Source organism: Canis aureus, chromosome 24 (genome assembly GCF_053574225.1).
Source record: "Canis aureus isolate CA01 chromosome 24, VMU_Caureus_v.1.0, whole genome shotgun sequence".
Lineage (NCBI taxonomy): Eukaryota > Metazoa > Chordata > Mammalia > Carnivora > Canidae > Canis > Canis aureus.
The window spans coordinates 8,374,025-8,385,926 of record NC_135634.1 but is presented as its reverse complement, the minus strand read 5'-3'; the positions used below and the strand labels follow the sequence as shown (position 1 = coordinate 8,385,926).

Below are 11,902 nucleotides of genomic sequence, written 5' to 3'. Positions count from 1 at the left end.
CTCTGCTGGTTGTCCACATGTTCATAAATTTTATATCTTATTGTGGTATAAGATTCTAAAAATACTTCAATATCCTGTTTATGCCAGTACCCCAACTAAATCCTTATTCCATTTCATGTTTTTTATCTTGACTGGTATTTTTTCATCCTGTTATTTTTAGATTTTCTCTGTCATTGGTTTTGTTGCATTTGGTTTAATTTATTATTTTTGAACCATCTGACAATCTGTCAGTTTTATTTATAATAACTTTTTTCTATTTTGTGATAATATATGTTGATTGACTTTTTTCTTACGAATTAAATATTTTAGTAGAGTATCTTTGAATATGGCTCATAATTTGGAAACTTTCTTTCTGTCCTAGCTTGCTAAAAATATTTTTTCTCTTATTCTTGAGTACTAAAATCCTATCTTTTAGGGTACTTGGCTACAGAAAATTCAGAACATTGTTTTTTGGCATCTAGTTTTGCAGCTGAGAAATCTGAAATGAATCTGATTCTTCTTTTCTGGAAGCTTTCCCCATGGAATCTTTTGGGATCTTCTTAAATTTTTAGTTCAGAAATTTCATCAGACTGTTTCTAATGTAATTGCTTTTTCATTATTTCTACTTTTTACTTGAAGGCGTTTCTCAATTAAAGTGCTTCATAAGCTGTATACGTTTGATGAGTTTGCCTTCCAGATGCTGGGTCTACCTCTCTTGTTGCCAGAGGGTTGCCTGAGCTGCTATTTGATTTCTGTTTCCTAGGCTGCCTCTGGAAATCACTCCTGTCAGCTGGTTGTATACTGGGATCTCCAGTGTTCCTAGATTGGGTTCAGCTCTTTTGTCACCTTACTTTAATTTCCTGGCTGCCACTGTAAATGCACATCTTGAAATACCTGTACTTTATCATCTCAGAATTATTCTGTGATTGTGCTGAAAAAAACTATCTTTTTTGGAGGATGTTTCCTTCTGTGCTTTTATGGAGATGAAAACCTTCTAACTCTGCTGATATTTTTACTGCATATTTTGTGTTTTTAAAAATTTTCTAAAGATTCTTGCCTTCTTTTGGCCCTTTTTGCTTTCCAGCTATGCTGTTAATGTGTGCCATTTTAGTGGGATTTAGGTAGGAAGATTATTAATGCATGGTCTTTCTTACAGTCAACAGCAAGCCTTTCTAATTTATCTTCTGCTCAAGACTTTTTATATATACTTTTTTCCTTAGGAACTATGCTTTTTGGCTGTATTTTTTTTTTTTTTAATCTTACCCTTTGCCAGCTGCCTTGAGTAATTAGTTTCAAAGGCTAAGTAAGGAAGTATATAAAAGAGGTTAAGGCAGTCCTGCCTCATACGCAGAAGGAACCAACTGCTGATGGTTGTGTAAGTGCTTTATGTGGTTGCTAGTGAAGATAATTCTTCTAACCTTTTAGAGAAATAGGTATTTTAGTCATCTGTAATGACTGTCACTGAAGAAGGTAAATATTCATTCACTAAATTTAATTAAACATGAAAATTCTTATTTATGTTTTAAATTTTAAAGTCCTTCATCTTTGTTTAGCTCCCAGGAAAAAAGACAACTAAGCTTTGGGTTCCAGATGAAGAAGTTTCTCCTGAGACAATGGTCAAAGTGAGTGATACACAGATCTATGTATTTTATTACCGTCACTAGATTGTATTATCATTAAAGTTGTGTTAAAATTTCTATTCTTGTTGTAAAGATATAGCTATTAAAATCATCTAATTTTTAATATTTGTTGTATGAGATGATCTCCTGTGCTCTGAAAGTATAGGGCAATAATGAGAAACCTGAGGCCAGATGGGTTTGGGTTTGGGTTCCAGATGAAGAAGTTTCTCCTGAGACAATGGTCAAAGTGAGTGATACACAGATCTATGTATTTTATTACCGTCACTAGATTGTATTATCATTAAAGTTGTGTTAAAATTTCTATTCTTGTTGTAAAGATATAGCTATTAAAATCATCTAATTTTTAATATTTGTTGTATGAGATGATCTCCTGTGCTCTGAAAGTATAGGGCAATAATGAGAAACCTGAGGCCAGATGGGTTTGGGTTTGGGTTCCAGATGAAGAAGTTTCTCCTGAGACAATGGTCAAAGTGAGTGATACACAGATCTATGTATTTTATTACCGTCACTAGATTGTATTATCATTAAAGTTGTGTTAAAATTTCTATTCTTGTTGTAAAGATATAGCTATTAAAATCATCTAATTTTTAATATTTGTTGTATGAGATGATCTCCTGTGCTCTGAAAGTATAGGGCAATAATGAGAAACCTGAGGCCTTGTGGGCACTGCACATAATCTAATGTGAAAACAAAAACGTTTGAAACTGTCTCCATGTTTCTGCTTCTTGGTTATCAACCTTTTTATGGCAAAAGACATTGCTGGTTTTCTCATGTACATTCTTCTGTTCAGTAAAGATAGTCATACAGGTTTTAATACTGTTCATCTTTTCCATGATATTTGATAAAACTTTTTATTTTGATTTAAAAGAAAGTTCAATTATTCCTTGAGTTAGGAGTAATACATAAAAGATTGCTCATCACTAGTGTAGAGAGGATTGATTTACTAAAATGATTTATAGTCTCTTAATATAGGCTTCATCTCAATCCCCACTGTACATGGTGTGAAGGCCAGGAACAAATATATTAAATATGTTTTTCTAGTTGTAGTTTCATATAAATCCATTTATATTGTGTATGTATGTGTGTACTGGTTTATATTTTATATTAGGAACTTTGTTATGTTATTTCAGCTTCAGATTCTAATACTGTTTCTGCAGACCTATAGTGTAGTTCATGGAATGACGGCTTGGTGCTTTTGCAATATAAATCTGTTTTCTTAGCACTAGTGTCAAGTAGCAGTTTTATGTAGTCTGGTAACACTAGACTAGAAGGCAGGCTGCCTGTAGTTAAGCTCATGCTTAACAAATGGCCCAGGAAAAGGATCTGAAGAGTGTCTGCCACATGCCACTGTTCTTGACCCACTTAGTCCTGAGCCATAGAACCATAAAAAAGCTAAGATATGTGAAAGAGAGGTAATATGCATGCCTTCAGAAAGGGTTGTTGGAAACACTAGAGGCAATAACAGGTTTTAAAGTACATAAGCACTTCATAACTATAAAACATAGCACAAAAGAAAGAATATAATTTGCAGTTGGGAACTTAAGCTTTCTGACTAGGGAAGTGACCATGATTTTACTCTGGATTCTGAAGAATAGAATTTATGGTGGGGAAACATTAAAAAAAAAAAGGCAAAAAAAAAAAAAACCCTAATCTTTAGTTAAATCATTCATTTGTCAGTTGCCTGGATAAGAGGGTAAAACATCTTTAAGACATTTAGTTGTCTTCATATATGCAAAAAGAATGATTCTTCTTTTTTTTTTTTTTTAACTTAAAAAGCATCCATTAAAACCATTTCAGTTTTTTAAGGTTGATACAGAATTTCTTTAAAACGTAGCAATATTGTATTTGTCCATTTGTCTTTTAAATAGATCCAGGCTATTAAAATGATGGTTCGATGGCTCCTTGGAATGAAAAATAATCACAGTAAATCAGGAACATCTACCTTAAGATTACTAACTACTATATTGCATAGTGATGGAGACTTGACAGAACAGGGAAAAATTAGGTACGTAATTATTATTTCAAAATTCTTGCATAGTATTTCAGTATCTAGTGTAATTGTTTAATGGTGCAGTTTCTTTCTAAGAAAATAATTAATATTCCTATGTATGTGTGCGTATACTTTTATTATATGCTTTTGTACACTGGTTATTTCAAAATGACAGTCATTAAAAAAATGACAGTCCTATGTCAGGGACAGGGTATTACTATTTTGTAAATATTTTAAACAATAGATGCTTGTAAATATCTCACAATAGATATTTTTGAATATCTAATGTGAGAATGGTTAGTATACTAATTAATCAGTAACTGATATTTTCCATTCTTGTATAAAATGTATAAAAGAACACACTGGGTAGAAGAGAATTTACTAAATCTGTTTCCAGAAGTATAAATATATGTAAACTTTGTACTTGATTTAAATGACATAAACACATGCACTTTATTTTGTCTGGAAGATGTAATTTAGTGTGGTGATTGAAAAAAAAAATAGACTAGGGCCTGGATTCAAATTCTGACACCACTTACCAGCGAGGTGACATTTAGCAAAGTACTTTAACCACCTTGTGTCTCAGTTTCTTCATTTATAAAATAGAGATAAAGATTATACTTACCTTGTCTAACTACTATGATAATTAGTCATTATGTGCCTATTTAGATCTCATCTCACCTGTTTTTCTTGTTCTTCTTTAATGAAATCAAATGTGTATTTGAATTCTGGAAATATATGTGAATTTATTTGCTTTTAAAATCTTTATATAGAAATTTGGTCTTCAAAAACTTAGTTGTAAAATATTTAATTATCTTTATTTCTACTAAATAAACTCCAATAAGAAACACAGGCATCCCTTTAGTGGTGGTTGAATGACCTCATAGTAGGCACTTGGAGTATTGCTGTTGATGAACTGAAGAACAACTCTGGGACATGTAACTTCAGAACCTTATAAATGTTGTCATGCATTCAGTCAGTGTCTATATGATCCTTAGAAAGATCATTGTGGAGAGGGTCTTAAACCAATTAGATCATTGATTTTAGAAGACCAAAAATGTATCTTTTATGTCACTCTCAGTGCTATATATAACAGTAGACACATACTTGTTTTATGAATAAATTGAATAATCATCTTTTACTGTGGAAGTACATAAGGGGTCCTAGTTAGGACAGTTAGGAAGTTACTAACTTTCCCTCCTTAACATCAGTCCCAAATTCCTGTAATTCATCTAATAGATCACTGTCTTAGGAAGGATTGTTTTGATGTATTTATTAAGAATATACTAATCTTTGAAGTGTGTCTCATTAAGCAGAAATTTTCTTAAATTTAAAAGGAGCCTCTTGGTTTGAAAAGTTGAATTCTAACTAAAAAATATGTTTTCCACTACACCTGCTTTCATTCTACTTTTGTATTTAGCACATTAGTTGACTGATTAACAAGTTAGGATATTTTTGTACTTAATCTGTAAGCAAACACATATCCAAAAAAAATCCGTGATGGAGGACTTTAGACCCAGTAACTAGACATACAAATAGGTTTGTTCTAAGCTTGGCTAAAAGCTGTTTTGTGTAGGATGCAAGAATTAAATGATTTTAGTATAGACTACACTCAAAAGAAGAATTTTGTAGTATTAAACAGCATCTTCCAAAGTTAAGTAAATTTTAATAGGATGTTCAGTATCACTAAATTGTCTTCCATCCTTTTTTGGGCCACAGGAACTTTTACAAAATTAGGTAAAGCAAATAAGGATGTTTTTGTGTAGACATTTAGAAATCTAATTTACATTCTTTCTTGCTTATTTTTTAGTAAACCAGATATGTCACGTCTGAGACTTGCTGCTGGGAGTGCTATTGTGAAGCTGGCCCAAGAACCTTGTTATCATGAAATCATCACATTAGAACAGTATCAGCTCTGCGCATTAGCTATCAATGTAAGGAAGATGGCCATACAGGATATGACTTTATCTGGTCTTTGACTTTTAGGAAGAAAAAAGTCTTCATTGATGTAGAGATAAAAAAAAAAAATCTTGTATTGTCTCCTTTTGGAAAGTATATGCATGAGAAATGTTTCAGAGTTCCTAAATTCTGAATTTTAGGTTGCTAACACCATACATTTGATTTTTTTGTTTTAATTTTTTTTTAATTTTGTTTATTTATTCATGAGAGACACACAGAGAGGCAGAGAAGCAGGCAGAGGGAGAAGGAGGCTCCATGCAGGGAGCCCGACGTGGGACTCGATCCCGGGTCTCCAGGATCACGCCCTGGGCCCAAGGCAGACACTCAACCCCTGAGCCACCCGGGCATCCCAATACATTTGATTTTTGTTATTTGTAGTAGTTCTGTTTCTACTATCACCCCTATCACTAAATTAGTGAATACTGAACCATTGCTTGAAAGGAAAATACAGGGGTGGTTTCTCCAAGCCTCTGGTCACAGCATTTTTGTCAGTCTATCAGTACATAATGTAGAGACACATTGTTTAATATATAGTTGTCATTAACATTGAACTCATGACCAACAGAGCTGTAATTCGTGCCTGAATGAAGCTTCACTAACAGATTTTCTCCCTAAAGCACATCATAACCTTCTTGCTTTTAAGAATGCTAAAGAGCAGTATGCTTGAGAGCTATTTTAAACAAGATCACCAACAAATGCACAAAAGCACAAAAATGGCATTAAATAGACTGTCAAAAGGACACTTGTTTCTAATGTGAGAGCTGACACAACAGGCAAAGCATTGCTTTGTTCATCTCCAGCTCAGACGTGTCAAACAATTCAGGTTGTTGCTCTGCTCATTTACTCAACAGTAACCATGAAAGGCTTGAAGGAATTGATTTTGGGGTTACAAATAAATTTTAGTGAGTAGGTGAATTCACAAATTTGGGATGTGTAAATAATGAGGATTGAATGTATTTAGTTCTTAAATGGAAGATAAAATATACAGAAATTTATTACAAAGATATGATATAAAAAAAAAGATATGATATAGATTAATTTCAGATTAGAAGCATTTCTTATTATTTAGGCCAGTTAAAGTTTCAAATTATTAGCAGTGATACTAATGGATTTGTAATCCAGTCTTACAGAATTCATATTAGAGTAACAGTATTTTAATTATATCACTTTGTATGATTTTTTTAGTTCATTATTTGGTCATTTTACACTTAATTTTCCCATTAATCTTATGTATAAGAATTTGGCATTCATTTCAGAGATTATTGTGATTTTTTTCTCCACCCTTCCGCTTATTTAATAATTAGTGCTTATGTGTAACCCCTAGATAAACAATCATCTTTCTTTAATTGTAATCATTTCGTCAGTTTTTGTGTTTAAAATAGCTATTCCCTATCTTGTTTATGATTTTTTTTAGTCTTAGTCGTGTAATTCAGCTATTACACTAATCCATTTGAAAATGAGAATTTGAGGAGTCTATAATTTCCATATTTAGTTTTCCTCACTTAATTTTAGAGGTAATTGTATTTTGCAAGAAAGTGAAAGTTGTTTAAAAAGTATATACTGAATTTCTTAGAAGAAAACAACCTTTGTAATTACTTTTTTAAATTGGTAATACTTGCAGTCTGTTATCATTTTCTTGGTCTGCTATTTCTAAGGGTATTGGTGCTACCAGTATTGAAGTGGAAATTTTTACATAAGTCAGGAAATATGTGAAAGAAATGGGCTGTGTTTGAAACTTACTGTGTATAAGGAGTATGTACAAATTGTGAAATGTCCTTTGTATGGAAAAGTATCCACACTTAAGAACTTCTAGAGATGTCCTAGCACAGTATGTGTTATATGTCACTATCTCAATCACCAAATTCCCAAGGTGGAAGCTCAAATTGCCCAAGTTTTAAAATTGCTTTGGAATTATGTGGACTGTGGAACATGTGTTCATGTTAAAAGTTAGTTACTAGCGTATTCTCACAACTTACATACGCGCAGTTGCCCTCTTACGAACAAAACCTTTCCCTAATCCTGTTGTTCTTGTAAAACCACATGACTCTTCTTTTTAAACCTCTAAACCTCAAAGAGTTATCCACATCTTTGTCTCTCTTACCCTCTTGTCTCTCACTCCTCACTACTCATATTTTGGCTTTGCTTTCCTGGTTTTTCCAAAAATGCTTTGTTAAAGGCCTCAAATCCAATGATCTTAGTCTTCATTATACATGTCCTTTCTGCATTATTTGACACACTCATTGAACCTTTATTTTTGAAATTCTCCTTGATTTCTATCTCCTGATTTTTGTCATACTTCTCTGACTACATTTTTGGTTGTTCTCTTTTCCTTTAAATGTATGTTTTCTATGTGGATATGCCCATGACCTAATTTTCCACTAACTCATGCTTTTTTGGCCATTTCATGTTCTATGTAGGTAACTCTCACACTAGCAACATTAACTTTTTTCAAGGCAGAGTCTGGTCCCACTTCTAAGGTTAAACAGAAATTTCAGTGTGAAGACTAAATTCATAATCTTTTCCAAATCTATTCTTTATTAACATGTAGCACCTCAGTAAGTGTTAAATAAATCCAAATGGCATTCTTAGATTGAAAAGCATGATTTATATTTGACTATTTGCTTGGCCTTGCACCTTGTTGCAAAAGTGCAGATAATCTGTCCTATATTTATTATGTCTTTTCATTCATATCTTCTTAGCTGTTCTTAACACTGTAATTAATCATCATTATCTCTGACCTGGACTATTGTGAGATTTTTTTCTTCCACTGTGGGTTAAATTTCCCTATCACAGTTGGCAGTCATATTATTCCCCCAGTCAAAAATACTTTAGGGCCTTATATTCATAAAAGAGAAAAAATTGCATACATTTTACAACTTGGCCATTCAAGCCCTTCTAATTTGTGGATCCAAATATATACTTAAAAATCTTGTTTAACCCACTACCTTTACCCTCATACCAATGAAGCTGAATAACTTTTTTTTATGTGCCTATAGTTTGCTGCCTCTTTCTTCTCACCTCCCATTTCTGCATGCCCAAATCTGACTCTTTTTGCAAATCAAGGTATAAACACAACCTTCTCTACAAGACTTGCTCAGATTCTTACAGCTGGTTTCATTTTTTTTTTTTTTTTTTGGTTTCATTTTTATTTCCCATAGATTTTATCTGCGGTCCTTTGATAGATACATGCCTTGTGCTTTATTTATTTATGAACTGTGGCTTATTTTTCTGATTTGAGTTGAACTCTTTAGAGGTAGTATTGTATCTCAAAGGCCTTTGTTGTATATTTGAATAGAAAATAAATCTGGAGAAATAGAAATTCAGTTATACAAATCTTAGTACTATTTAATAATCACCTACATATTTTAGAATTTGAATGCAATTCATGGAAAATTTGTACTGCTGTGTGCTTGACGTTGTTCTAGGATCTGTAAATACAGAGATGACTAAGTCATAGCTACTGCCCTCAAGAACATAACCTCTTAGAGAACAGAAAATATAAATAAGTGTTGATAATACAGTGAGATACACAAAGTAATTGAATTATTTGCAAGATACTGTCAGTAGTTCTTTAGATAATTTGTACAAGAAAAGACCACTAAAAGTGAATTTACATAAGATGCAAACTAAAATTAAATTCACATTTAGTAGTGAAAAAAAGCTTTTAATTGGAACTTTATCTTGGAGGAAACGTTTTGTAGTATTAGACACCATCTTCTTTTTCTTTATATAGAACAAAATATTAGTTACAACCGTAACCGTGAAAATACTGTTTGCTTTTTTGAGAGTATATTTTTCTGTGATAAAAATTACATTACTCCATTCTGCACTTTACATTTAACTTTTATAACATAGTTAAAAGGATAATCATCTTTGCAAAAAAAAAAACAAAACATTTGAAGACTTCCTCAGTTCCTAGGAACACATCTTTTAACTCTTTATGCAGATGATTCTACTTGATGTACCTGGTTGTCATCATTTTTGTCAATTTTCTCATCTTTTATTAAATTGTATCAGTTTCCCTGCACATGATTTAACAGTTCTTCTCTAACTTCACTTTAATGATTCTTTGGAATCCTACTACTTTAGCCATGATTCAGTAATTGATTTGCATTGTTAGATCCTGAATCTTGAGAAAGTTACAAAAACATGGTCTTAGTTGGGAATGTATCTGAGTAAGGGGGGAAGGATGTTTGAGTGGAGATTAGTTTTTTAATGAATGGTTTATTTGTGAATATATTTGTGATATGTTGACTTACACAATATGTAATTAATACTCTTAGATAATGAGGATTCCTCTCCTGCAAGGGAATTTTAATGCTGAGGAAGGAATGAGTTAACAATTTTATTTTGTTGAGTGTGAGGATAGATAATAGATAATATTTCTTTGAAAGCTAGAAAACCTTTTTAAAAGTGGGTATTTGGTATAATAAACTGAAGTTTATAATTTTTATATGAATTTTTAGAAAGATTTTATTTATTTTTTTGAGAGAGAGAAAGCACCAGCATGATGGAGAAGGAGAAGCAGGCTCCTCATTGAGCTGGGAGCCCAACTCGGGGCTGGATCTCAGAACCCTGAGATCATGACCTGAGCTGAAGGCAGACACTTAACCAACTGAGCGACCCAGGCGCCCCTGATCCCATTGAGCTTTGCTCTATAGTTTATTCCACAGAAGATCTGTATACCAGATTTGTGCTAGGTTTAGAGGCACCAAGGTGAATAAAGATATAGTTCTTGTCTTTAAGGAATGAGCAGTGATGGGTAAGACATATAAACCAATCATTTTAATACTGTGTAATAAATGTTGTGCTGGAGATATACAGAGTGCTAAGAGGGCATAAAGCTGGATGCCTCCTGATAAAGGCTACACAGTGATTTCTGGAAGATATAGGAGCTGTTGTTAGAGATGAGAAGGAGTTGGTTAGAAGAGTGGAGGTGGGTGGTTTAGGAAGAGGGAGTATGAGAAAACCAGGCACAGCAGGAATGAGCAATTGATTCGTTTATAGAACTAAAAGTAATTTGGTAATTCTGAAATTGATTAGTAACTCTTCCCTTCAGAGTTGTGCATTTTAATCTGAATAGATTTTTCAGTGTTAAAACTAAAATATATAAATTGAGCAGAGTTTTATCTTAGGAAGCTAAATAGGAGATACTAATACTATTTAAACTATTTTCAATACCTTAAATTAAGGATGGATTTATATGTGTTAGTTTTATCTGTTTATATTCAGTATTTTCTAATACATGTAACTGGTAGTTATTAATTAGGGTCTTGGGTGAACACTCCAGCCTTGAAATTAACATGTCACAATATCTCAGTCTTATGAACAAAAGCAATGGTTGTGAATACATTTACTCTCCTTTATCCTTCAAATTTTGTATTTGGGGTTATTACTTTTTGCTGCCATGTGAATAATCTGTGGAATAATTATGTCTTTACAGGATGAATGCTATCAAGTAAGACAAGTGTTTGCTCAGAAACTTCACAAAGGCCTTTCCCGATTACGGCTTCCACTTGAGTATATGGCAATCTGTGCACTTTGTGCAAAAGATCCTGTAAAAGAGAGAAGAGCTCATGCTAGGCAGTGTCTGGTAAAAAATATAAATGTGAGACGAGAGTATCTGAAGCAGCATGCAGCTGTTAGTGGTAAGCATCTTATGAAAATGAAAAGTATACTTTCTAGCTATTTTCAGCTTTATAGAATATAAAATGTTACTGTTATTTTTATAATCTAATTGGCAGTCAATAAAATCAAGTTACTATTTTTCAGTAACTTTTCCTTTAAAAAGGTCATTTTTAAAATATGAATACATAGGTATTTAAATATCAACCCATATCTCTATATAACTGACTAAATGGTCAAGGAAAATAAGCAATGACACTGGAAGTACTTTAAATAAAATAGTTAAACACCGATGTATGTTTATAGATTGCCTAAGTGTACTGTCTTTTTAGGTTTTAAAAAAGTATAGGTCTTTTGTCTTTCATTGTTCTCACCTAGAGCTGACATTAATATCAAATGCTTGTGTGCCTGTTTTTAATCTTCTCACTTTATCCTATCTATGTTATTAGTTTTTGTGTCTCTCTGACTTCTTTGATTTATTTTACTTTATTTTTTAAAATATTTTATTTATTTATTCATGAGAGACACAGAGAGAGAGAGAGGCAGAGACACAGGCAAAGGGAGAAGCAGGCTCCATGCAGGGAGCCTGATGTGGGACTCGATTCTGGGTCCCCAGAATCATGCTCTGGGTCGAAGGCGGCACTAAACTGCTGAGCCACTCAGGCTGCCCCGATTTATTTAATATCATTAAAATCCGTCTAGTTATCCA

The 11,902-nt window shown here is 32.8% G+C and overlaps 1 protein-coding gene across 9 annotated transcripts in view; it reads left to right on the top strand.

Moving 5' to 3' along the window:
- PDS5B (PDS5 cohesin associated factor B) overlaps positions 1-11,902 on the top strand; it is a 180,745-nt gene that overhangs the window by 144,345 nt on the left and 24,498 nt on the right. For all 9 annotated transcript variants that reach the window (XR_013362794.1, XR_013362795.1, XM_077868148.1 and 6 more), the window contains exons 22-25: positions 1,533-1,601; positions 3,488-3,624; positions 5,420-5,543; positions 11,012-11,216. Coding sequence is in view for 7 of the 9 variants with exons in the window: in XM_077868148.1 (XP_077724274.1) it covers positions 1,533-1,601; positions 3,488-3,624; positions 5,420-5,543; positions 11,012-11,216 (535 nt within the window). In the remaining 2 variants the exon portion in view is untranslated. The remainder of the gene's footprint in view (positions 1-1,532; positions 1,602-3,487; positions 3,625-5,419; positions 5,544-11,011; positions 11,217-11,902) is intronic.